This window comes from Xyrauchen texanus, chromosome 11 (genome assembly GCF_025860055.1).
Source record: "Xyrauchen texanus isolate HMW12.3.18 chromosome 11, RBS_HiC_50CHRs, whole genome shotgun sequence".
Taxonomy (NCBI): domain Eukaryota; kingdom Metazoa; phylum Chordata; class Actinopteri; order Cypriniformes; family Catostomidae; genus Xyrauchen; species Xyrauchen texanus.
The window spans coordinates 5,157,975-5,185,873 of record NC_068286.1 but is presented as its reverse complement, the minus strand read 5'-3'; the positions used below and the strand labels follow the sequence as shown (position 1 = coordinate 5,185,873).

The following is a 27,899-nucleotide window of genomic DNA, read 5'->3' as shown; positions in this document are numbered from 1 at the left end:
ATTACCAGTGCCGTGCATGGCCTACTTTAGTGCATAGTAGAAGTATGCAAATTGCAATGCAGCCAATTTCTAGACACACTGTCATTTTAAGGTGTCATTCTTTGGTGTGTTCTGGCCGGTACCTTGTCCAGTGGATCTTTTTCTGTGGCACCTGTGAAGCTGCTCCCGGAACAGTGCCACATGGGAACATAACCGCAGGGATCACACAGGTCCTAAAACAGAGAGACTGTGATTATGATGCTATACTGTACTGATGTGCAAAGGCAAAATGCAGTAACTTTTGCTGGACTTTTGCACTGCATAGATATTTTAACGTCTATGTATTGAGCTATTTAGGCTCGTAGCTCACTGTGGACATTATTCCCTGCCATTTTTAGAAGTGTTTGATGCATATCCATGCAATAAACATTCTTTATTTCCAAGTCTCGATGAATATATTTACACAAGTATTCGGATGCAAATGTGAGCATTTGGCCATCGCACCTCACTGCAATGTGTGCTCTTGCGTTACTGTGGCAGTAACAAACCGCAGTCCTCAAGGGGGTGATAGTTTTACCTTAAAAAGTCTGTCCAACTGCTCAACTCGCTCCAAGCAGGATTCAAACCGGGGTCAGCCAGCATGGGATGCGGGCACGCTAATGAGGAGGCTAAAGGCTTCAGCTTCTAGCGTCAGTCACTAATGCGCCTCTTGAGGTCAGGGGAGTGAGCTTTACACATACTACACAGCTATCACGTACAAGCTGGCCCCCGTTACACTCACCCCCCTAAACCTCACTCCCATCCGGCTTGGGAGGCGTGTGCGCTAACGATGATGCTTGTGTTATGCGTATGTGTTATGTTATCAAATGCTGTCAGACACATTTTTGAATGCCAAAATGTATAAAACAAATCGAGCTTCTGTAGCTACAAGCACCTGCATAAGTGAGATACTTGGGTGTATTGTGATCAGGTAAAGTGTTGTTTTTAACAGTGACTTTGCATTATACTGTACCGGATAGCAGGTATGTGTTTGTATCCAGTGGATAGTGCAGGTTTGGATACACCTGAGCATTTAAACGGATGTCCAACCTCCGAAGATACTGGCATGGAGTATGTGTGGTGGTGGCGTAGTGGGCTAAAGCACATAGTAACTTAATAATATTTAAACATATAATCTGACATTCATTATTAGTAATCATGATAATGAATATTTTTATTGTTATATATTCATATATATGATAAATATAAATCTTCATAAATCTGTACTGTTAATAGAATACATTATAATTATTATTATTATTATTAATAATTATTTTACATTAATACATAATAAGCCATGTATAAATTATATATTAATGCATTTGCAAATAATCATCATTAGTAATTATTATTATTAATATTTAACATGCGTTATTATATCTGATACCATTCAATATTACTAAGGTATCAGTTCTCAATTTATTATTTCAAATGTATAAATGTAATTAATTATTTTTATAGATTTAGATTTTAGGTTAAACTAATAATTGACTATGTTATCGTGACACTTAACTATTTAATAATTCACACTAAATGTTGTGAATTCACATCAAGTGGATTAACTGGTCACGTTGGGCATGTTGTGTTTTGTCACATGGTCGAAGTGGGTGGGATGATTCTAGCCAATCACAGTGCGCATGTGGGAAAACAAGCTCATTTACCAGCGCTGATTGGCCAGTACATCTGCACTCACCCATTAGTCCCTCCTCTTTCCGGAAGCTGATTGTCATGTGATTTGTTTGTTGCCGCATCATTTCATTTCATTACTGTAACAAACGGACTCTTGTCTCGGATAATTCCCCCTTTCCCCGCTCTTTCCCTTCTCCGACATGGACGAAACGAGCCCGCTGGTGTCTCCTCTCCGCGAATCCAACGAACTCAGCTACGGGCCCGCCGAGCCGACCAGTCCTCGGGGTGGATTTGGAGGCACGCCGGGCTCCGTGGTGCGTCTGCCGGCGGGGAGTCCCGGGCGTAGCCGAGAGCGGCAGCCGCTGCTGGACCGAGATCGAGGTGCGTGTCTCCGGGATCCACACAGGAACGAGTTCCCGGAGGACCCGGAGTTCAGGGAGATCATCCGGAAGGCGGAGCAGGCCATCGAGGAGGGCATCTACCCGGAGCGCATCTATCAGGGATCCAGCGGCAGCTACTTCGTGAAAGATTCAACGGGGGTGAGAGTTTATTTGAGCTCTGACCTCGTTACATAAGCCCATCTAATCTGTTAAATGTGCACTCACAGCCTCGGATAAAGCCAAACTGGATGCTTATATTGAGGGGTCACAGCAACAGCTGTGTCATAAGGTCCGGCCTAGTTCCTGAAATGTCTGAACTTTCTATATTTGTAATCTAATATGTTTGATTTTGGTTTGACAGAGCAGTCTTGGATGTTTTGTGTTTTTATCCAACTTGGGGTGCCAACCCAGAAGACCTCTTAATATAAAAATGTTAGTTTTGGTCAGAAATCCAATATTGCATCATTACTTTATGCTGAACTAGTATTGAGTTATCACACCACTGTTTGTGGGACTGATAGAGATTTACATTTGATTAATGATTCAATTAAAATGACGCACAATGCACATAAACCACTTTTTAAAATGCAATATTTTGAAAGAGTCAATGCACCCTCTGTAGTAGCTTCATGGACGCCTGGTTTTGGGGTGTCTGTACACATTGCGGTGTCATTGATCATCCAGCCACTGAAAGTGGAAATGCATCTGGCACCAGGTTTTACACACTGTCCCAAACCCTAATGTGCTGCCAACCTAAACAGCATTTTTGACCCGTCATTGGCGCATTGGGCATGATCATTTGGCAATGTTTTGAAATGCTGATGTAGTCTTTCATTAGTAAACAAAAGACTCAGTGGCACTTTCTCTTTGATGCTCTCTTCACTGAAATCAGAACCGTGTATTATCATTAAGCAACAGTTCTCATATCAGTATCTGCCCAATTACACAACACTTATCCACTTCTTCTTTAAATGAAACCTTGCAACAACTTCAAAATCCCTTAAGACCTGTCACATGTGTTAAGCAGCTTCGGTCTGAATTCCACAAATCCGTAACTCTCGGCTTAGGAACGCGAATCAAAACACCAGTTTCAGAGATTCATAGGTTTTGCTGTCTTGTGATGTTAAAACAAGGTTAAAAGGCATTATTGGCGGGGGTCTGGATTGCTCAGTGAGTACAGACGCTAACTAACACACGTGGAGTCGCGAGTTTGAATCCAGGGTGTGCTGAGTGACTCCAGTCAGGTCTCCTAAGCAACCAAATTGTCCCGGTTGCTAGGGAGGGTAGAGTCACATTTCATGTTTTTATTTACTCCAAACCGTATGACTGACTTCTGTGGAGCACAAATAGAGATATTAGGCAGAATTACTTCATGGAAAAGGAGATTCAATGAAAGTGAATGGTGACTGAGATTAACATACTGCCTAACTTCTCTTTAGAGATCATCTTATACAGGCTTGGAACAACATGAGAGTGAGTAAATGATGACAGATAACAGTATCACATAGTTGACATGTATGTGTGTGTGTGCGTCTGTCTGACTCTGTGTGTGTCAGAGTGTGTGTCAGAGTGTGTGTGCGTGCGTGTGTGTGTGTGTGTGTCAGCGTGTGTGTGTCAGAGTGTGTGTGAGAGAGAGAGGGAGAGAGAGAGAGAGAGAGTGTGTGTGTGTGTGTGTGTGATTTTAGGATGCAGTTTTGCTTTCAGGGTCTCTCATGAGGGGTTTCTCATTCTGGATGCTGTATATTTTACTATATGGTCATTGCGGAGAGAGATCCAGAGTACAATCCTCATTTATCTGAGCCTGCATTCAGACATTTACTGCACACAGATGTGAACACACTGGAAAGTTCAACAGTTGAGCAGAGAGGCATCTCACATGACCACGTGTAATCAGGTGATGTGGTGGGCAGTTTCTCGTTCAAATGAAATCAGACATGAGTCACAGAGAAAGAAGCCATTTTTAGTTCTTCCGTATCATAAGAATGGGCTCTCAAGAGACTTCTGTCATTGAGAAGCTTTGATATCCACATTTAGTATCTTTGTAGTTGATGGCATAATTTTGTGGGAAGTCAGAAGTTATGAACATTACAACACCTCCCATTTCTCCCCTCTCTCTCTATCCTGCTGGGAGAAAAATACAGCCTAAGCTGGTTTGCTGGTCTTATTTGTTTTCATAGCCTGGTCAAGCTGGTTTTAAAGGGGTACTTTGACCAGCTGGTGAGTAGCTCTTCATGAGCAGCAACACAGTTGAATCCAATAGAGCTTGATGTTAGCATATTGCTAAGCTAACAATTGCTAACAGTTGACTCCTATAATAATAATAACAATTTGATACTATAATACAAACACCGTATATTACCATTGTGTTTGATATTAGCATGCTGTTAAACTAACAATTTTCATTTATAACAAACACAGTTGATTCCAATAGAATCTGATGTTAGCATGTTGCTAAGCTAACAATTCCAGTCTAAGCAAAAATGCAGCTGATTCCAATAGTTTGATGTTACCTTGCTATTCTAAAAATGTCATTTAATAAAATTTTAAATTTAATAAATTACAATTGAACTTCATATGTAGCATGTTGCTAGGCTAAAAAAGGTATACTATAATAAACACATAGTTGATTTCAATAGAGCTTGATGTTACCTTGCTATTCTAAAAATTTAATTTAATAACATTTTTACATTTAATACATTCCAATTGAACTTGATATTAGCATGTTGCTAAGCTAATAGTTTGATACTATAATAAACACAGTTGATTCCAATATAGCTTGATTTAAGCATTTTGCTAAGCTAAAAGTTTGATACTTATTAAAGTTGATTCCAATGGAGCTTTTATGTTAGCATGTTGCTAAGCTAAAAGTTTGATACTATAATAAACACAGTTGATTCCAATAGAGCTTGATTTTAGCATGTTGCTAAGCTAACAATTGTACAGTCAAACAGTCAAAAATGCTGTTAATTCCAATTTTACTTGATTTTAGCATGTTGCTAAGCTAAAAGTTTGATACTGTAATAAACACAACCAAGTAGATTTCAATTGCGTTTGATATTAACATATTGTTAAACAAACAATTTGATACTGTAATAAACGCACAGTTGATTCCAATAGAGCTTGATGTTACCATGTTGCTAAGCTAACACTTATGTAGTCTTAAAAGCATAAATGCAGTTGCTTTCAGTAGTTTTATGTTAGCATGTTGTTAAGCCAACAATTTGATTCCAAATGTGTGTTATGTTAGCAGGTGCTAAGCATGTATCTCTCCACTCCAACAGAAGATCATCGGGGTCTTCAAACCAAAGAACGAGGAACCGTACGGACAGCTGAACCCAAAGTGGACCAAATGGCTGCAGAAGCTCTGCTGTCCGTGCTGTTTCGGCCGGGACTGTCTGGTTCTGAATCAGGGTTACCTGTCAGAGGCCGGGGCCAGTTTAGTGGACCAGAAACTAGAACTCAACATCGTACCACGCACCAAAGTACGCCATCAACACACACACACACTTGTGTATTTTCACATGTGCAGTCTGAACAAACTTTTAAGGAGTAGTTCACCCAAAATAGAAGTTCTTTATGTACTCCTCATGTCGATCCAAACCAATATGTGGTTGTTACCAAGGAATACAGAAGGAGATTGTTTGAAGAATCTTCATGCTGGTTTTTCCCCCAAACAACAGCAGCTGTCAGTTTTGATTTTTGGGTGAACTGTCCCTTTAACTGTGTTCAGACAAGTGACACCGCACACACATATCAGTTTGTGTATTTGTGGGAATGTTAGCTCAGTAATTTGAAACCAAAACCAAGATGAATGAGGACGTGAGAAAGCAGAGAGGTAGTTGTGATTGTTTCGTAATTGATAGTCAACCCCTTTCACTTCCTGTTGCTGGCATGCATGAAAACAAATACTCAACCACACACACACCTAAACACAACACCTACCTTATATATACACAGTCAGCGCTCCGCTGTCAATCTAGCTGACTGTTGACGTAGATGACATTTCATTTATAAAGTGATCGCATACATTTCTCTTTCTCTTAGGTCGTGCACTTAGCAAGCGAGACGTTTAATTACAGCGCTATTGATCGCATAAAGTCCAGAGGGAAGAGGTTGGCTCTAGAAAAAGTGCCCAAAGTGGGCCAACGCTTTCACCGGATTGGCTTGCCACCTAAGGTAAGTGTGGTTTAAGATTGTGTCTGCCTGGAGTAATACAAATGGGTCATGTGATGAATCAAATGGAGCTGCAAACCCGCAGCTCGTGTGCGAGCGCAGCATCTCGTTTCTTACGTAGAGGAGGCATCTGGTGTAGGTCTATAAACTCCTCTCTATTGGCTTTTGTAGATCGGCTCATTCCAGCTCTTCGTAGAAGGATATAAAGATGCAGATTTCTGGCTGCGGCGGTTTGAAGCGGAGCCTTTACCCGAAAACACCAATCGCCAACTCCAGCTGCAGTTCGAGAGACTGGTGGTGTTGGATTACATCATCAGAAACACAGGTAACCACGGAAACTCTCATACACGGTGTGAAGGTCAACATTTCAATCCATTTACAACATTGTAATATAGTTATTTCAATGTTGGTAAACAATTGCTTTTATACGTGTTGTAGATCGAGGAAATGACAACTGGCTTCTGAAATATGACTATCCGATGGATACGTCAAGCAACAGGGTGAGTGACTGCACGTTTGGCTTTGTCAAACCAACATCAAAGACCGTCTTATCTAACTTAACCAATCTCGTTTGTTTTTCTATTTCGAATGGTTTGTTTTCTCATCCAGGACTCTGATTGGGTGTTAGTGAAGGACCCCATCATTAAACTGGCAGCCATTGATAATGGATTAGCGTTCCCTCTTAAACACCCAGACTCCTGGAGAGCCTGTAAGCCAATCACCATCCACCTCATGAACACATGACCAACCACTAACCAATCATATTCTAGTTTTTAGTGTTGACTGCTAGTTTTGTATATGCTTGCTATGTATTAATTTGGTTGATTTATATTTCTTGTAGACCCTTTTTATTGGGCGTGGCTGCCACAGGCTAAAGTTCTGTTCTCCCAAGAGATCCGAGATTTAGTTCTGCCCAAACTATCTGACCCGAACTTCATCAAAGACCTGGAAGAAGATCTGTACGAGCTTTTTAAGGTGTGAGACCTGGAGCTTTCTCTTATCGATAACTCTGAGCTGAAGCTTAAAACAGTTGGGTGGAAATGACCAATATATATTGAAACACAGGAAGTGAATGCTGCTGCTTCTTGTTCATTCACAGAAAGACCCGGGTTTCGACAGGGGACAGTTTAAAAAACAGATATCAGTAATGAGGGGGCAGGTGAGTCATTAACAGTCACTAGATTTTAATCGTGTTTAAATATTCAGAAAATTAATTTTGTGCATTTTTATTCTTTTATTTATTAACGTTATAAATATAGATTTTTTCATGATCAAAGCATTAACAAATCTTAGCAAGTCTGCGTTATTCTATACAGGAAGTGTTCATCTGTTCAAAATAATAGCAGTGTCGACATGTTTCTCTGCAAACTCAATATGTCCTTGCATAACCATCTGCTGTGCATATGCGTGTCACGTAGAAACGGGTACTTCAGCCCAGGATGAACAAACCACATTCAGCAGTTCCTGTACATTGTAGGGTTTTGCTTCAGAAACTGCATTTTCAATGTCACCCCACAAGTTTTCAATGGGGTTGAGGTCAGAGGATTGAGCTGGCCACTCCGTCACCTCAAGAACCAAGATGCTCCTCGCGTACTCGTGTGTTTGGGGTCGTTGTCTTGTTGAAACACCCGTTTCAGGGGCGTTTCCTCTTCGGCAGAGGGCAACAATCTCTTAAGTGTTTTGATGTATTCTAACTGATCCGTGATCCCTTGTATACGATTAATAAGCCCAAAACCAAAGTATGAAAAACAATCCCATGCCATGATGATGTCTTCAGTGTACTCTGGCTGAATTCAGTACATGGAGGTCACAGACGTCCTGACGATGGCCACTAGACCCGAACAGAACAATTTTAATCTCATCAGTCCACATAATGTTGCGCCATTTCTTTTTGGGCCAATCGACGCGTTCCTTCGCAAATTTGAACCGATTCTGCACATGCCGTTTTTCAACAATGGTGCTTGACGAGGGCTTCTAGCCGATAGCTTAGCTTCGATCAAACGTCTTCTGACTGTAACAGTCCTCGCAGCTCATTTTAGATCATCTTTGATCTTTCTGGAGGTGATTGATTGGCTGAATCTTTGCCATTCGGACAATTCTACGATCCGTTTTAACAGTAGTTGCTCATTTTCAGCCACGTGTTTTGGGTTTTTGTTGCCATTTTAAAGCATTTGAGATCATTTTAGCTGAGCATCCTATAATTTTCTGCACTTCTTTATACATTTTCCCCTCTCCAATCCACTTTTGAATCAATTTACATTGTTCCTCTGAACAATGTTGGGAACAGCCCATTTTACTTAGGAAATATATTTTATAACAATGTGTGAAACATGTGCTTCCCTTCTTACATTTACATTAATGCATTTGGCAGACGCTTTTATCCAAAGCACTTATTACTGGGACAATCCCCCCGAGCAACCTGGAGTTAAGTGCCTTGCTCAAGGACACAATGGTGGTGGCTGTGGGGATCGAACCAGTAACCTTCTGATTACCAGTGATGTGCTTTAGCCCACTACACCACCACCACTCACTCTTTATTCTCTAATACTCGAATTAAACACCACACTGCTATTATTTTGAACTGTATGTGAATGAGGAATATCAATATTTTGATCATCCTCGCCTCATTTCCTGTTCTATGTTCCATTAGATCCTGAATCTCAGTCAGGCTCTGAAGGACGAAAAATCCCCGCTGCAGCTGGTGCAAATGGCACCGGTTATCGTGGAGACGGCCCGGGCGCCGCAGCGTGCCAACAGTGAATCTTACACGCAAAGCTTCCAAAGCAGAAGACCGTTCTTCACCTGGTGTTGACGGGAGCTTTTATGAGTGTGTGTGCGCATGTACGGTCTGATTTTAAACTCATTCCCATTGTTTTTAGTTATCTGCATCAGGACACCAATTTCTGAGTAGGAATGAATGACAAGAAGCAACAAAGCAGAAATGAATCAAATGAGAAAATGATGTAAAGGAATCATTATAGGAAACAGTGTTTTAAAACTCTGAAAGCGTTGGCTTGTAGAAAACACTGTATGGACACACAAACTACATTCAAAACCACTTGCATGAGAGACTTTCTTCTGCAGGAAAGACCTCGACGCTTGTCTGCTGTTGCGTCCTCGCCAGCAGTCTGGAAGAGGAACTACAACGCACCGGATGCTGTTCACATTTAATCACGGATGAACTGTAATTCACAACTGTTTCCTTATTTTAGGGTTTTCATGCCACGCTTGTTGTTCAATTTTTCTCGCATCAAAAACATTTTAGTCAGAATATCACACATATTGTGTCTGCCACATGATTGTTTTGATTATAATATTTTTCTACTTTTGTCTTTATGTGCATATGTCAGACATTCATAACACAGTGCGTAATGTGTGGAAACACTAGAACGTTCCAGTGGGTAATGTGTGGAAACACCGGAGCGTTCCAGTGGGTAATGTGTGGAAACACTGGAGCGTTCCAGTGGGTAATGTGTGGAAACACCGGAGCGTTCCAGTGGGTAATGTGTGGAAACACCGGAGCGTTCCAGTGGGTAATGTGCGGAAACACCGGAGCGTTCCGGTGGGTAATGTGCGGAAACACCGGAGCGTTCCGGTGGGTAATGTGCGGAAACACCGGAGCGTTCCGGTGGGTAATGTGCGGAAACACCGGAGCGTTCCGGTGGGTAATGTGCGGAAACACCGGAGCGTTCCGGTGGGTAATGTGCGGAAACACCGGAGCGTTCCGGTGGGTAATGTGCGGAAACACCGGAACGTTCCCAGTGTGGAAACACTGGCACGTTCCAATCTCACAGTGACATTCTTTTTGCTTGATTTTGAAAATCAAAATATATTGCAATTGTTTTTTTACTGGTGTCAACAAAACTGACCTTAAAACATGAAAATGGACTGTATAATTTGTATGTAATGTATTTAATGAAAGATGTTAACACTATAACAGTGCAGTACTCATTAAAAGAACAGACTTGAGTTTTACTTCAAAAACATTTTAATCGGAAGTTCCAGCTTAATGGCAATGTGAAAAATAACTCCTATTCTTGCACATATAGCGTTCTTACTTTCAAACCACCTTTATGCAAAATGCTGACATAAAGAATACATTTAGCTACATTGTATAAGTCAAGCCGTATTGCTTCTCAATGTCTGTCTAAGTGACAGAAGAAGACATGAAATGATCGGTAAGAATGATTAGTGTCCAGCATATCTCTGTATGTCACCTACTGGTGCATAATTTACATATTACCACAGAGAGTATCTATATCCACAGTAATGATTAGAAGAGAACTGCTCTGTTGCAGTAAATGCAAACACATTCTTATATATATTGACTATTAAACACCACCGGAGGTCAGAACTCTCCCTGAAGGATGACTACAGCACATAACGTTAAATAATAGAAAACCATACATGTCCAGCCCCCATACATTCATTTAAAAAAGGAAGGAATAGTTCACAGAAATCCTAGTTCTGTTATCATTTACTCACCACTCATGTCAATTTAGCAGAATGTTCAGACTACTCCTTTTCATACAATGGAAGTAAATGGTGACTTTAGCAGTTAAGCTCCAAATAGGATGAAAAGTACCATAAAATAAGTCCATACAACTCGTGTGCCAAATTCCATGACTTCTGATGTAGTCATTAGTCCCCATTCACTTTTATTGTATGTAATAGAACAACTTGGATATTCTGTCTAACCTCACAGAAGAAAGTTATACGGGTTTGAAATGATATTAGTGTGCATAAATGATCAAAGATGTGTCATTTTGTGCGAACTACCCCTTTAATAGTGTTCCACTGCTGTTGTGCGATCTGGTAGTGTGCTTGAGGTCAAAGGTCGTGAGAATGGCACAAATCTGTAGAGTTTGAGGTTTTCCCAACAACTCTGTGCCTCAATTCCCAGGTATAACAGAACTCGCGTCCTGTGGGATTATTGTGTCCGTTCCCAGCCACGCAGGGCTGTAGTGTTGTTCATTGCTCGTTTAAAGGGGTAGTTCACTCAAAAATGACAATTCTGACTCGTTCCAAACTCATATGACTAGAATAAGATGTTAGGCAGAATTTTAGTCTCAGTCACCATCTACTTGCAATGCATCCTTATTCCATACAATAAAAGCGAATGGTGACTGAGGCTAAAATTCTGCCTAACATCTTATTCCGGGCAGTAATTTAATTCCATGCTTTTAATTAGTGTTAACCGCGCACTGTTCCGTTTTCCGCTAGCGGTATCAGTGTCGGATCCGGTGCAGGTAGCGTTCCGGGTCTTTCTGCTGAACGGCATTCCAACTCCATCTGGGACCACCAGACGGCCCCTGAGTCTCTTCGTCTGGGGGCAGGAAGTCAGCTTGGTCACATGATCCAGCCTCAAACGTGCTTGGCCCTCCACAGGCTCCCAAAGCAGATGCATCATCATCATCATCGTCACCTTCTCTGGTTATGACATCAGATGATTGGCCTACTGACCCCTCATTGATTCTTATGAAACATTAAAAATATAATGTATGCAATTATAATCTTGATCTATATTCTCATTTACAATCCTGTGCTTGAATATAATGTACACAACTGTTGTTTGAAAACCATCAATAATGTTAATATACAAGTTTAAATTCCAGTAAACTGCTAATAAAACGAATATATAATCTCTCTTTTTGTCAGCCTCTTCACTCTTTCTCTCACCTGAGATGACCAAATGCTCGGACCCATCTGGTTCCTGCAGTGTCCTTATGAGACTCCACCCTGAGTCCACTTCTGTTCCGAGCTCGAACCCTTAGTCCCACCAACGCCTGCGCCTAGCCCCGTCTCTACCTCCGTCATCCCTCCATCCTCATCCTCCCCCATCCCATCCACTGCCCCCTACTCTCCGGTTCGCCCACACCATCCGAGCTTTCTGGTCAGCATCCGGTTCCCCAGCTGCGTGGAAGAGCCGTCTGAGCTGCCTCAGGTTCACCCCCTGAAAGATGTTGGCTGTTCCAGACTTGCGGTTGCGACACACAGAGACGGATGGCTGGGACGGGTCTGCGAGAACAGGGGCTGAGGCCACGTCCTCCATCTATGTAGCAAGAGGAGAAAAAAGGTCAAAAGGGGTCATTATGTCAAGCTACATCAAACAAACTTGGTTGGTACTTTCAGTCTGTTCTAACCTAATGTGCTATCTTTTAAAACCTGTAGGGGGCGTGGGAGATCAACAATGGGAAAAATCCCATAGATATAAACTGATGGAATGTCCAAACAAGCCAATGGAATGTTCGTGGATTGAAACTCCAACTTTCAAAACTTCAAATCCAAACAAACACACACGAAGCCTTTGATCTGGTTTAAAGGGCTAGTTCACCCTAAAATGAAAATCCTCTCATTTACTTTTAAGCATCCCAGATGTGCGGCTTTCCTTCTTCAGCAGAACTGAAGATTTTTATCAGCACATTTCAGCTCTGTTTGTTCACACAATGCAAGTAAATGGGTGCCATTAGACTGCTGACTGTTTGACGGTCCGAGTCATATTTAGGCAGCATAAAAGTAACCCACATGACTCCAATCGATCATTAGATGTCTTCTGAAACAAATCAAAAGGTTTGTATAAGAAACAAATTGATAATTAAAACTTTATTAACTTATAATCGCTTCCTGCCAGCAGTCGACCTGCCAGCATCAGTGACGTTAGCGCTATGGCGCGTTCACGTGATAAGTTGGAAGCGTGCGCTTTTGTATACAAGCAAATCAAAAGGTTTGTGAAAGAAACAAATCACTAGAAGACATCTAATGATCGACTGGAGTCATGTGGGTTACTTTTATGCTGCCTAAATATGACTCGGACAGCCAGCAGTCTAATGGCACCCATTTACTTGCATTGTGTGAACAAACAGAGCTGAAATGTGCTGATTAAAATCTTCAGTTCTGCTGAGGAAGGAAAGACGCACATCTGAGATGGCTGAAAGGTGAGTAAATCAGGAGGGGATTCAAGGTTTTGGGTGAACTAACCCTTTAAATTGCTCTATCCATCCATGCATCTATCTTCAGTCTGTCTGACTATCTGTCTAGCGGGCTGTATGTCTTACTGTAATGTCTGTATAAACATTACACTTTTAAAACTAGCTTGGATCAAAGTTTGGCTTGCATGACATGTACCCATCCTCGAAAACCACTAACGAATCTATGCAAGATAAAAGAAAATACAACCCAGTCTGCAATGATGAGTCCAAGCGTGAATGAGTCATTTTCATGTATTTGTTTCGTGTATCATGTTCAAGTCTAAGAGAGCTCTGAGTGGGTACGTCAATGGACAAAGAGTATTTAAAAAGCCCTGCAGGTTCAGACATAAGCCTACTGACCTCCACATGCTGCCAGAGTATTTAACCTGGAAAGAGCAGCTAAAAGCTATTAGTGCCACGGAGTCACCAGTGCCTTTATTACAGAAATCTGAAATGTGGGAATGCTGCAGGATTTATATTTATACCACACATAAAATGTCAACTGTTCTGTGTGACGAGGACGGGGGTGTGGCCAGGCCGTGATAGTGCATGGTCGGCACTGAATCAGCTGATCAGCGGGAGAGCGAAATAAAAGGGAGCCGGAGACGCCAGTACGAGAGAGAGAGAGACGCACTCGGCCGCTTTGTGTGTGTCTGTGTTTGTTTATGTTTGTTTTAAGTTTGTTTAAACTTTATGTTCACAGTTCAGCCAGTTCCCGCCGCCTCCTTGCCCATCCTTTACATTGTGAAATTTACCACAACTGCCAGACATCCACTTAAATAAATGGTGGGAATTCGTGTCATTTAAACTTTATGAAAAGTAAGAGATGTTTGAAGAGGCGCACAAGACATTTCTCTTGTCGCTCGCGCAAAAACACACTGATTTGAGAAGCGCGAACCCGGGTCTGACTGGAGGCATGTTTTCTGAGGGTAACCTTTACGCCACGAAAAAAATATCAAGAAATGTTTTTTAAAATATGAAAAATACTATCACACCTGGAGTCGCGAGTTTGAACCCAGTGTGTGCTGAGTGACTCCAGTCAGGTCTCCTAAGCAACCAAATTGGCCCGGTTGCTAGGGCGGGTAGAGTCACATGGGGATATAAACACAACACTGCAGTCTCATATTCTACTACTAATACTGTAATGTTATCAGTTAACGGTTTACTTTGAACAACTGGCCTATTATGACAACGGCAAATGTAGTAACAATCTCGTAACGTTGTGAAAATGTAAATTTCTAAACATTAAAATGCCCCTATATCAGTCGAAGGGGTACATAAATCTGATATAAGCCTACATATGAACATATTTATCAAATTATAATGTATATATTTGAGCTTACATGTATATTCAAATTCCACTGTGTCACATGTATTAAAAGGGACCGTTTTAAAATATATGCTGCATTTATGTGCTAATATTTTTAATATTAGTGAAAACTACATAGGAACATATTTCATATGTGTGTTTTGCATATACTGCCATATATATCCGACTTCTGTATGGAACATTAAAACAGTTTTACAGCGTCGTTGTGCTCGCCAGGTGTTGTTTACGTCAATGATTATTGACGTTTGGTTTCTGGTTTGGTTCTTTGTTTGCGACACGTTGTGCCACGTGACGTCACGACATGCAGTGACGCAAGAGCGCATGACGTCCACAGTGACAGCAAAAACGCGACTATATATCTATTTCAGACACATCCATAAATTAACAATTATAGCAAATAACAAAAGACTAAAAACTTAAGAATAAATGTCTCTTATCAATGACGCTACGAAGGGTTCGGGGATCGCTTTGCTGTCCTCCAGGGGGGAAAAAACAGAGCAGTCTGAAATAATATAAAAATAAAGCACAAATACAGAACTCCACTCACCTTTTCTGTTAACTAGTGTCTTGGTATCATGTGCATGTTGAATATTTGGAGTTGCTGTAGATAAAGCGGTATAAGGGAGTAGTAAACAGTCAGGCTGTCTGTCTCGGTCTGTGTCAAGCGAGCGGAATGTGTCACTCAGTGTCCCGCTCTGACCAATGAAAGGACTGGAAACAACCGTTTAGCCCCGCCTTCACACCCCTGACAGCCAATCATATTTGCATGTACATTTATTCATTTAGCAGACGCTTTTATCCAAAGCGACTTACAAATACATTATAAGTGAATCATCTTAAGGAGACAGTGGTACGAAAAGTGCTGCAGAACAAGTTTCACTAGCATCAGAGTAGTATTCAATACAGATTCAAGTGCAACAATACAGAAGCAAATCATGTTAATAACTACAATCTCTGAAACCGGTATTTCCCTGTGTGGTCGGTTCCTCTTCTATGAGTTGTGAATGTCCCAATCTAAGCGGGAGAGATTGAATCTGCACCGGCTGATGCACACTCTGTCACGGGACGCTCGTCCCTTGAGCGCGCACGCTTAATGCAGCTAGACTGTAACGTGATTGCTCGTGACTTACTGAATCATAATATATGTGTCACTGTGTGTTTCTTATTGTGAAGAAAATTGGCAATATGCAGCTTTATTAATAAGAGAGAGTTTAGAGATGGATTGAAGAACAGAAAGGTGAGAGAGGTGCAGTCTTCACCCCATTATACACCGCAACAAAATATGTTTTTGATTTGTTTTTGTTTTGGCTTGTTTTCCAATATATATATACATATATCTGAAACTCCTTTAAAACAACGGACATTTACTTTAGCAGCTATACTGCAGAATATATTTTTTCTGGGAATGTTGAATATAATATTAAAAATACAAATATCTAAAAATCCTTAAAAAAGATGAGAAGCAGCATATAACATTTATTCTTGCTTTTAGAGAATAGATCTTGAATATAAATATATATTTGTCTTATAACCAGGTGAAAAAATACACTTACGTACAAAATAAGTCTAAATATCTTACATGTTGCTTCTCAAGTAAATGTATTTTATTTTTAGACAATTTTAAAAGGAAAACAAGAGAAAAAACTTGATAACAGTAGGAATTTTTGCAGTGAAATTCTTTACTGAATTAAATTTAATACAAAGTAATTTTTCCCCTTTAATTCAGTGAATGTCATTTAGAGATATTTTTAAAAGATGAAGCAGGGGGTGTTCCTTCATCCAAGATGTCTGCCATACAGCCAGAGATTCGAGCAGTCACCATGGTGTCGCTGGGCTGTAAAGACAAGTAGAGCTGTGTATCACTGGCGTAGCATTGAGAGAACCCATGTGTCTGAATGATTGTGTATATAGAGAAGAGAAGTGGCCCAAGCACTGAGCCCTGAGGTACCCCAGTAAGTAGCTGATGTGACTTGGACACCTCACCTCTCCAGGCTACCTTGAAGGACCTACCTGAGACATATATGAACCAGTATAGCACAGTTCCTGTGAGGCCAGCGAGGAGAGGGTGGAGAGTTGGATCTGATGGTTGACTGTTATGTGTCAAAGGCTTCTGGAAGGTCCAGCAGAATCAGGACAGATGATCTGGATTCAGCTTTTCGAGACCCAGTCTCGGTGGAGTGTCCACTTTTGAAGCCTGACTGATAGTCATCCAGCAGCTTGTTCTGTGAGAGATAGGCGGAGATCTGATTGAAAGCTGCCCTTTCGAGTGTTTTCTCCATGAATGGGATGAGAGAGACTGGTCTGTAGTGTTCTATCTGTGTGGGGTTAAGTGCAGGTTACTCGAGCCTGCTTAAATATAGTCTGAAAAGTGCCTGTAAGTAGAGATTTGTTAATTATGCCTGTGAGTGCAGGTAGGATGGACGGAGAGATGGAGAAGGTGGGAAGGAAAACAAGGTCAAGGGAACAGGTGTTGGGGTGGTTGGAGAGTTTAGAGACCTCTGTGTCAGTCTGAGGAGAGAACACAGAGACAGAAGTGCTGCATACAGCAGGCAGGTGTTTGACAGGGTGAGGTGCGGAGAATGTACTGCTGATGGATGTAACCTTATTAGTAAACAATGTGGCGAAGACATCTGCTGTCAGTGATGTGTCAGGTGGTGGAGGGGGAGGACAGAGGTGTGTGTGTGTTTGTGTGTCTGTCTGTGACAGTGTGTGTGTGTGTGTCTGTCTGTGTGTGACAGTGTGTGTGTGTATCTGTTTTTGACAGTGTGTGTGTCTGTGTGTGACAGTATGAGTGTGTGTGTCTGTGTGTGACAGTGTGTGACTGTCTGTGTGTGACAGTGTGTGTGTGTGTGTATCTGTTTGTGACAGTGTCTGTCTGTGTTTGTGTGTGTGTGTGTGTGTAACAGCGTCTGTGTGTGACAGTGTGTGTGTGTCTGTATGTATGTGACAGTGTGTGTGTGTGTGTGTGTATCTGTTTGTGATAGTGTGTGTGTGACAGTGTCTGTCTGTGTGTGACAGTATGAGTGTGTGTGTGACAGTGTGTGTGTGTGTATCTGTTTGTGTGTGTGTGTGTGTGACAGTGTGTGTGTGTGTGTGTGTGTGTGTGTGTGTGTGTGTCTGTGTAACTGAGAAACGTGTAATCCTTCATTGACGTCATTGCTGGCACACACATGCCAATATCTGAAACTGTGAAAAAGAGAGAGATAGAGAGAAATCTGCCACTTTCTTTTATTTTAGTGTTTATAAATACCTTTATCAAATACATTTACAAGTTTGTTTGAGCTGTAAAGCTTGTAGTCCACAAACACAGAAGATAATTCACGATGGTTTTCCTCTGGAAATCCATCTGGGGGTTTTATCTAAAGGTGGTGCAATCGTCCTCCTCCACCACTCTTACATCCCTCCACAAAAGCTCAACGCTTATAATGAATGACCCCTCTCCCTGTGTCTTTGGTAAACATTACTTAACGATACGTGGACGTTTTGTTCTACAACATAAATGACACACAGTCATACCCCAAACGTAGCTTTTGCAGCCGTATCGAAGCAACACCATAAAAATAATAATAAAAATAAAAAAATTCACGATTGAGACATGAAAGTGTGTACTGTTAACATCACAATTATTTATAGTGATCAAGAAAATAGTTAGAACAAACTCACATTTTATTTTCATAAAAAATATGACTGTCTTTGACAATCAAAAAACACAACGTCAAATAAATCCACAACTCTTCTGTTAATTATAATCATAAGAATCAGATAACACGCGACCCTGTAAATCCTAATTAAAGTAATTGAAAACGAGCCTCAGAATCAGGATAAATATGTTGATCTATATATATATATATATAGTGTGGTTGAACGTCAAACACATCGATGTGATCGGCGCTCTACTTCTGTACTGACGCTCAATCATCACGCTCTGACGTCAACGCGTCAGCCTGAGAATACCGGAAGAGAAGGTCGAATACATCGAATCATTTTTAAAAGATTAACTTGATATTCAGCGATCGTTAGTCACAATTGAATGATTGGGTGTAAAACGCTGTTTTAAGGATTAAAGGTATGTTGAAGTCTTGTGTTTAAATGTCTTCCTATGTTTGTTTATATGACAGTAAGCTATGCTGTATGTTTGTGTAAAAACATTTAATAAAGCTTTATTACGGTCCTGATTAAGAAATTAATATAATCCTGTTTTAAACATAAGCAGATGTGTTTCAATGTCTCTTCATTTAACATCTAGTGAAATTACTTTTCAGTTGCTGATCATGTGCATTTAAAATGTTTGTTTTGCTTTAATTATTATAAAAAAAAAATTTATTCGGAATTTTAGGTGTTAAATTGCTTTTAAGTTATGTAGGATCTCCACAAAACAAAAAAAAAAGTAAAATCTTTTACATGTTTAAATTGTCCCTCATGCAGATAGACTGTGTGAAGCAGGGGCGTGCCCTGGATTTGCCAGGGGTGGCATCCAGGGTGCAGGGGGGTTGTGCGGTGTTGTTATGCAGAGGATGTGTCCTGTTAGACACGGGAAGAACGTTGTTATGGACTATGCCTGGTACGAACGGGTTAAGCCATTGCGCACCATCTCCAGGACGTGAGCAGGGTCTGAGATGCGTGGCAAGTGGGATGGCAAAGCTCATTGTTAGGGTGGCAGCTGCCACCCCATGCCATCATTCTGACCCTGCCCCTGATGTGTAGAGATAAACACAGTCCTAATAATTTACTGTGATGGTCTGTGATCTCTCAGCATGCAGAGCGCTGCTTCTCCTCATGAGACCCCACAAGGGAGCGGAGATCGGGCTGAACTGACCCAGCTGCCTACAAAAGATCCCTCATCATTGGACAACTGCACCTCTGAGCTGAGCAGCCCCAAAGCGCTGACCTTTGACCTGTTGAACATGGTGATCTCCTTCAAACGGATGGCGATCTACCTGGAGCCCGTCACAGACACAGTGGAGGTGCTGCGCTTCCTGTTTGGGTGAGAGCCTGACTACAAACATCCCATAATAATCACACACTGACTACATAAAGAGCTGCAGGTGAGCAGAAAGTGCAGTTAAAGGGATGGTTCACCAAAATATGAAAATTCAGTCATTTATTCCCCCTTAAGTTGTTTATCTCAGTCAGTTACTAACACATCTCTGAATTATTTATGCTGCAGGATCATTTGCATGTATACAGCTCTCACACTTGTGTCTGTCTTTAGGTGGAGGATGCCGCTGTGCTCTCTGTTGTGTTTTGTCCTGCTCAACATCCTCTTCCTCATGCTGAGCGAAGGTGAGGGACAATAAGATGGTTTTAAAGGACATGTCTATATATTCTTAATACAGAAACGGTACAAACATATGGTACAAGATGCAAGAGATCATTTAGACACAGCCAGTCATTATTGCAAAATAAATCACCGCCCCCGATGTGAAGCTGAAAAAAGTTTATTTTGTGACCATAACCAGCATTCAGTGCATTCATAAAGTATTCAGACCCCTTTTTTCACATGTTATGTTGCAGCCTTCTGCTAAAATGCTTTAAATTTAGATTTGTGATAATTTAAATATCACATTGACATAAGTATTCAGACCCTTAACTCAGTACTTAGTTGAAGCACCTTTGGCAGCGATTACAGCCTCAAGTCTTTTTGGGTATGATGCGACAAGCTTTGCACATCTGGATTTGGGGATTTTCTGCCATTCTTCTCTTCAGATCCTCTCAAGCTCTGTCAGGTTGGATGGGGACCGTCGGTGGACAGCTATTTTCAGATCTCTCCAGAGACGTTCGATTGGGTTCAAGTCCGGGCTCTGGCTGGGCCACTCAAGGACATTCACAGAGTTGTCCCGTAGTCACTCTTGCATTGTCTTGGCTGTGTGCTTAGGGTCATTGTCCCATTGGAAAGTGAACCTTCGGCCCAGTCTGAGGTCCTGAGCGCTCTGCACCAGGTTTTCATTAATGATATCTCTGTATTTTGCTATGTTCAGCTTTCCTTCATCCCTGACCAGTCCCCAGTCCCTGCTGCTGAAAAACACCTCCACAGCATGATGCTGCCACCACCATGCTTCACCGTTGGGATGGTACTGAACAGGTGATGAGCGGTGCCTGGTTTCCTCCAGACATGACGCTTAAAACTGAGGCCAAACAGTTCAATCTTCATTTCATCAGACCAGAGAATCTTGTTTCTCACAGTCTAAGAGTCCTTTAGATGCTTTCATGTGTCTTGCACTGAGGAGAGGCGTCCCGTCTGGCCACTCTGACATAAAGTCCAGATCGGTGGAGTGTTGCAGTAATGGTTGTCCTTCTGGAAGTTTCTCCCATCTCCGCACATGATCTCTGGAGTGACAGAGTGACCATTGGGTACTTGTTCACCTCTCTTATCAAAGGCCCTTCTCCCCTGATTGCTCAGTTTGGCCGGGTGTCCAGCTCTAGGAAGAGTCCTGGTTGTTCCAAACTTCTTCCTTTTAAGAATTAGGGAGGCCACTGTGCTCTTGGGACCCTTCAATGCAGCCGAAATGTTTCTGTACCCTTCCCCAGATCTGTCTCGACACAATCCCGTCTCTGAGCTCTGCAGGCAGTTCCTTTGACCTCATGGCTTGTTTTTTGCTCTGATGTGCATTTTCAGCTGTGAGACCTTTTATAGACAGGTGTGTGCCTTTCCAAATCATGTCCAATCAAGTGAATTGGCCACAGGTGGACTCTAGTCAAAGTATATAAACACCTCAAAGATGATCCAGAGGAGTGGGACGCACCTGAGCTAAATTTTAAGTGTCATAGCAAAGGGTGTGAATACTTATGTCAATGTGATATTTTAGTTTTTCCTTTTTAATACATTTGCAAAGTTATCTAATCTGATTTTTCTTTGTGATCATGGGGTATGGAGTGTAGATTTATGTGGGGGAAATAAAATGCTGAAAGATGTGAGAAGTGTTCAGAAATCATTTTAACACATTATTGTAAACAAAACATTATTTTCACAATTCCGTCATTACCAGTGTTGGGTGTAATTTGATTCAAAAGTAACTGTTTAATTAGTAACTCACCCAACACTGGCCATTATACACTAATATTTGACTGGAGAATGCTGCGATTGACCAATCACAATCAAGTTTTCCATTAGCGTGTGTGAAACAGACACTTGTTGTTCTGTCCTCAGGCGCATGGGTCTCTCTGCTCCTGCTGATGCTCTCGGCTCCGGCTGTGCTGGGTTACCTTGGAGACCGTTGCCAGGGCGGTGCCAGTGAAATGGCAGTACAGAAGAAGAAACACTATGCGGTTCAGCGGCGAGACTTGCAGATGGTCCACATGAGCAAACAGGAAGCCGTGCTGGAGGTCAAGGTCATGTGAGTAGACAAAACTGTTACATATGATGACATCATCCCTGAGACTGAGATAACCGTGTGTGTGTGTGTGTGTGTGTGTGTGTGTGTTACAGGCTGAAACGCATAGATGACCTCTTGACCCAAGCTTGTTTGTATGCAGAGTCTGTGTATAAGGTTTTATACTGGGAGAGTCACGCAGTGTCTTCCATGTGAGTGTCACACAAACACAAAGTCACTTCCTAATGATCAATGTGTTTTTAATGGCTATTGCTGATCACTGCATAATATATATATCCTTTTTTTTTTTTCTCCCCAATTTGGAACGCCCAATTCCCAATGTGCTCTAAGTCCTCGTGGTGGCGTAGTGACTCAATCCGTGTGGCGGAGGACGAATCTCAGTTTCCGCCGCATCTGAGACGGTCAATGCGCGCATCTTATCACGTGGCTTGTTGAGCGCGTTACCGCGGAGACCTAGCGCGTTACCGCGGAGACCTAGCGCGTGTGGAGGCTTCACGCTATTCTCTGCGGCATCCATTCACACCTCACCACGCGTCCCACCGAGAGTGAACCACGTTATAACGACCACAAGGAGGTTACCCAATGTGACTCTACCCTCCCTAGCAATTTGGTTGCTTAGGAGACCTGGCTGGAGTCACTCAGCACGCCCTGGATTCGAACTTGCGACTCCAGGTGTGATAGTCAGCGTCAATACTCGCTGAGATACACAGACCCCGCATTAATAATTTTATATCTGAGATGTGCACAGAAATACGCAGTTAACTTTTTTCAAATATCACAAAAAATGTTTGAAGCAGACAAAGCTTGCTATTGTCAAGGCTGCTCCTACATTTTGAAAATGACCCTAAGGGGCTGTTCACACCAAACACGTTTTTGCCTGTGCTGTTTTTAAATGGTTTGTCTGTAAACATGCGCTAGATGGACATCGACTGTTGTGTCGAGTTCAGCTTTTAAGAACGCGACTTGAGACACTTCATTGTGTTCCATTCGTTGCACTTTATGTAGCTTAATTTCTGTTTTATTGATTTTTAACTTTGAATTAGATGACGGCGATGAAGGGAGATGATATTAATGGAATATTGTGTGTGTGTTTGTGTAGGTTTTACGGTTCTCTTTTGACCATGGTTTGTTTACTTTATACGGCACCTGTGGGTTTGAGTCTGTCTATGCTCAACAGTGCCCTCTTCCTGTGTAACAAAGACTTCTGCAGAGGTCAGTACACACACCGTAAATAGCAAACACAATTAACATAAATATTCAAACCGCATTTTTACAAACTACCAGACTCTGTTTTGATACTGTTCTCACCTGATTTCTCTTCTTTGTCTCTCTCTAGTTCTTTTGGAGTTAAAGGAGTTTGTTCACCCATGTCGATTCCAGCCTGTAGAGGAAAACGAACCAAATTACCTGGATCAGGGAAACCTGCTGGACCGCACGCCCACCCCGACCAGTGTGGAGGTGAGACAGAATCGCAGAGAATTCTTTACGATTCTGTCTTGTGTGAAAACTTCTGAGAGTTTCAAGCAAGTGAATGTGCACACTTGCTACCACTATTAAACATATCTAGACAGCCGATGGAGATACTTTAAGATTTCCTCTTGTGTGTAAAGAGACAAGAAAGAGGGGGCGGAGCCATATGATGATTCAAGCTGTTCAGCCATGACCTCAATTTTTAGGCCATGGGTTCCCTCAGGAATTTCCTGTTTCTTTTGTTTTTTTAAAGAGAATTGGTCAAAATTAATTGAAGAAGCTTAACAGTAACATAAATGACACAGTCATACCTCAGTCGTGGATTTTGAAGCCATTGCTAACCCGTCGCTAAATAAGAACTACAACTGTCGTCCATTTTGTCAAGCACGTAGCTTGCATGCTGATGGTAGTTGTAGTCCTAATTAGCATTCTTATAGCAACATGCGTTTTTTTTAAAACGCTAGCTCCAAAATCTACGTTTGAGGTATGACTGTGTGTTATTTCTTTTCTAGAACAAAATGTGAAAGTCTTGAAGTGATTGTCACCACAGTCCTAATTTGACTCCTCTATCGATGCCATTATACAAACCAATAGGAATTTCCTGATTGAACCCCTTGTTCGAAAATATGAATGGTCTTCCAGATTTTTGGACTACAATCTGAAGAGCTCTATAATTGATATGATTTGTATTGCTGTTTAGGATATTTCGCCCGGCAATGTTGAAGAAGCGGAGGAGGCGGAGCCTGACGACGAGTTTAAAGATGCCATAGAGGTCAGAGAAATTATTCTGTCTATCTGTTGTTCTATCTCTCTATTTCCTCTGGATTGTTCTGACATGTTCTCCTACTTCTGCTGTTCGCTTACTCAAGGAGACTCAACTGGTGATGCCGGTAAGTAGCTCCCTCTAGTGGAGTGGAGACCTATAGTATTAACATTAGAATATCAGTCTCATTGAGCACCTTTGATCAGAAATTGCTTGAGTTGAGTAGAGAATTGTGTAGTATGTACTGTATGTAAGTTTCTGATGTCTGACCTCTCCTCTGCTCTCCAAGGATACTCATCTGGTTTTAGTGGTGAGTAATGGAGTAACTAGGAGCATGTTATGTTTGAGTAAATGTTCTCCAAATGTAAATGAGTGAAGAAACGTCCTGGCCTGAGCTGTTTATCTTTGTGTGTTTGTATGTGCTTTTTTGCATTAATGTAACTGAATGCTTGTGCATTGAGGATGTGGAACTGTTTGATTAATGGATTATCTGCCTTTGAATCTCAAGAGTCAATGTCAAGAAACGGCACAAGAACATGTTGGGTCATATTGTGGCCCAATAGCTATCGGAAAACATTCTAGAAGGAAATGAAACTGATTAGTGGAAACACTCGTATGTTTTGCACAAATTACGTTTTTGGGCTGAAATATAATCCGGGCGTGTTCTTGACGTGTTTCATGGTATTCACCTGTACATCTTGAGTGCAGGTTTCAGTCTGTTCAAAAATAAATTCAGATGCATTAAACAGCAAATATGTTAATCAAAGGACAAACAGATTAAGACTAACTGGCATGACTGTTGTAAAACTGTCCGGCCCATGTTTTGAATGTAGGTGTGGCCTGTAGCCTATGTGCTAAGAAAGATTCAGTGGAGACGGCGAGCGCGTAAGGTGCCCACATACACTGTCAATCATGATCTCTGGGTGTTCTAACCACGCCCCCTCATGCCTTTCCTCGCTTGGGTGGTTTCTATTAACAGTAATGTCACAGAAAATGGTTGCTTGGTAACACTTCCTTAAGCTGAGTGTCAATTGTCACTCTGTTTCTTTGTATGAGGCCATGATTTAACTCCAAACTCGTTGTGAAAAAGGATTGGGAATGTTGACTTCATGTGTTTGAGGTGTAGTGAAGACATGGGCTGCGTTCAACACTTTCTTGTACATTTGAATGAGTAGTTCACCCTAAAATGAAACCTCTGTCATCATTTACTCATCCTCATGTCATTCCAAACCCATATGACTTTATTTGAGACTTCAAATTGAGATGTTTTGCTAAATGTCCTTTGGTGGTCTTTGTTGACAGAATTTTCATTTTTGGTGGAGCTGTTCCTTTAAGTAGCGATTTGTACTCTGATTCTTCACTAAAGCCTGTATTTAGAGGGCTTCTAGTCGGATCATGCACAGAAATCCGAGCACTTTTTAACAGTCATCAAATGAATGCAGGAAATGATTCGAGCTCAGCACAACAAACATGGGCTCAGATACACTGATGGAAGTCACATGACCCTCAGGATTCTTGTTTCTGATAACTTCAGTAATTCAGACCCATTAAGCTCAAAGCCCTCTACATACACGGCTGAACACACTGAGAACACCTTCACACACCTTCTTAATGTTGCCTTTACAGCCAAATGACAAGATAAACCAAGTAAAAGAATATTCATTTTGACACAAAGAATTTTGTATATGGGTTAATGCTGGGCTGGACTGGTAATACCGGGCATTTTCCCAGTGGGCCGACGCACTTTGGGGCCGATCAGGGGTGGACTGGCCATGGGGAGAACTGAGCGGGGCGGTGGGTCATCCGCAAAACCGGGGCGAATGGGCCGTGATAAGCTGAAATGAGCCGCCGTGTTATGCAGAACGGACCAAAAAAACCGCGCCGTGACATGCAGAATAGGACAGTGAACACCCACCACCCCACCCCACTTAATTTTTGGGCCAGTTGGTATGTATAAAATCCCGGGCCGATTTCTCTTCCCAGTCCAGCCCTGGGTTAATGGCAAAAAAGTCCAAGATGATTAGGGCTGCCAATCAATTAAAAGATTTGTCATCAATGTAATTATGGTTATGCAACTTAAATAATCAAATTAATCAGATGGATCAATATTTGCTGAAATGGCACCCAAATAAAGATCATTCAATATTTAATAATCAAAAATACTGATCAATGTCATGTATAATAATTCAGATCATTCAAAGATATTACAGTATTGTACAAACTCCGGCTTGGAGACGTAGAAGTCAGTATATTGTTTGGTTTACTTCCATATTATGAAACAACCGTGGTTGCAACATGTTTCGCTTGTTCAGCTTCTCTAGCCATAAACGTCACGTTTTTAGGACGCTGTCAAGTTGCATGCCGTTTGAAACCGCAAGCATCAAAAATGTTGTCTGTACAGCTGAAGATGCGCTTACCGCCCCCTGCTGACTGAGACTCTGAGGCAACACTTTCCGTTTGCAGATAAATACCTTAAAAGAGTGGCGTAATTAATAATGTAATTATTCGCATTGAATAAATGCATTAAATCAACTTCCTTTGCGTCACTATTTTGCATGTATTTTCAAATGTTATACCATTTGACAACCAACCTGGCCATGTCATACAAAAACCAAACTCTCAAAACATCATTGACCCATATATAAATTTGAAGGATTGAATTGGGGTAAAACGAGGGTTGTGTGCCGGGTTCTTTATGTGATGGTAAAGTGAACGGTCTTTTGGTTTTGAGCTGAACATTGAGAGCTCATGGGTTTGGCTTTGTGACCTCTGACCTCTCCTTCTGTTCATGTCACAGTGAATCTGATTGTTGACAGATCTCTTTCTTTCTCTGTTTCTGTGTGTTTTTCTCTGGTAGGACGATGAGGACGTGTCTCCGGGTGTTCCCGAGTTTGACACGGTCTCTGATAACGGACTGTTGAGTCGAAACGAGCCCATCCGCAGTAAAGTGTCCAAACTCACCGAGAAACTACGCAAGCGTGTTCCTTCCAACAACACCGGTCACTTTAGATCTCTTATCCTATTCACTTTCTACATATCCCTCTATTCTTGTATTTATAACCACATTTCCTCTTCTTCCCCCACAGGAAACTGTGTCCAGTGTAATTCAGCATTTTCTGTTTTAAAGAAAAGGGTACGCTTCTAATCTTTATTTAGTGTGTGTGTGTGTGTGTGTGTGTGTGTGTGTGTGTGTGTGTGTGTGTGAGAGAGGGAGTGAGAGAGGGAGTGAGAGAGGGAGTGAGAGAGGGAGTGAGAGAGAGTGAGTGAGTGAGTAAGAGAGAGAGAGAGGGAGTGAGAGTGTGTGTGTGTGAGAGAGAGAGGGAGTGAGAGTGTGTGTGTGTGAGAGAGAGAGAGAGAGAGAGAGAGTGAGAGTGAGAGTGTGTGTTCGAGTGTGTGTGTGTGAGAGAGAGAGGGAGTGAGAGTGTGTGTGTGTGAGAGAGAGAGTGAGAGAGTGTGTGTGAGTGTGTGTGTGTGAGAGAGAGAGAGAGAGAGTGTGTGTGTGTGTGTGAGTGTGTGAGAGAGAGAGAGAGAGAGTGAGAGTGTGTGTTCGAGTGTGTGTGTGTGAGAGAGAGAGTGAGAGAGTGTGTGTGAGTGTGTGAGTGTGTGAGAGAGAGAGAGAGAGAGTGTGTGTGTGTGTGTGAGTGTGTGTGTGTGTGTGTGTGTGTGTGAGCATGTATTTATCACTTTGTGGGTACCAAATGTCCCCATAAGGATAGTAAAACCCGAAATGTTTGACCTTGTGGGGACATTTTGTCGGTCCCCATGAGGAAAACAGCTTATAAATCATACTAAATTATGTTTTTTGAAAATGTAAAAATGCAGAAAGTTTTCTGTGAG

The 27,899-nt window shown here is 41.7% G+C and overlaps 2 protein-coding genes across 4 annotated transcripts in view; both read left to right on the top strand.

Moving 5' to 3' along the window:
- Window positions 1-1,737: 1,737 nt before the first annotated feature.
- LOC127651896 (phosphatidylinositol 4-kinase type 2-alpha-like) lies at window positions 1,738-11,673 on the top strand. Its single transcript, XM_052137945.1, has 9 exons — window positions 1,738-2,186; window positions 5,309-5,509; window positions 6,072-6,203; window positions 6,372-6,525; window positions 6,639-6,700; window positions 6,810-6,909; window positions 7,042-7,175; window positions 7,300-7,359; window positions 8,851-11,673. The coding sequence occupies exons 1-9, from the start codon at window positions 1,848-1,850 to the stop codon at window positions 9,010-9,012; spliced, it is 1,344 nt and encodes a 447-aa protein (XP_051993905.1). The 5' UTR covers window positions 1,738-1,847; the 3' UTR covers window positions 9,013-11,673.
- A 6,754-nt stretch (window positions 11,674-18,427) lies between these two features.
- LOC127652227 (protrudin-like) overlaps window positions 18,428-27,899 on the top strand; it is an 11,018-nt gene continuing 1,546 nt past the window's right edge. The window contains exons 1-12 of one of the 3 annotated variants that reach the window (XM_052138369.1): window positions 18,428-18,564; window positions 19,252-19,482; window positions 19,711-19,781; window positions 21,646-21,832; window positions 21,925-22,020; window positions 22,929-23,041; window positions 23,166-23,287; window positions 24,000-24,071; window positions 24,169-24,189; window positions 24,352-24,372; window positions 26,920-27,061; window positions 27,149-27,195. In XM_052138369.1, the coding sequence (XP_051994329.1) occupies window positions 19,253-19,482; window positions 19,711-19,781; window positions 21,646-21,832; window positions 21,925-22,020; window positions 22,929-23,041; window positions 23,166-23,287; window positions 24,000-24,071; window positions 24,169-24,189; window positions 24,352-24,372; window positions 26,920-27,061; window positions 27,149-27,195 (1,122 nt within the window). In that variant the 5' untranslated portion in view covers window positions 18,428-18,564; window position 19,252. Of the gene's footprint in view, window positions 18,565-19,251; window positions 19,483-19,710; window positions 19,782-21,645; window positions 21,833-21,924; window positions 22,021-22,928; window positions 23,042-23,165; window positions 23,288-23,999; window positions 24,072-24,168; window positions 24,190-24,351; window positions 24,373-24,895; window positions 24,953-26,919; window positions 27,062-27,148; window positions 27,196-27,899 lie in introns of all 3 variants that reach the window. The other 2 variants (XM_052138368.1, XM_052138370.1) reach the window with 2 other exon arrangements.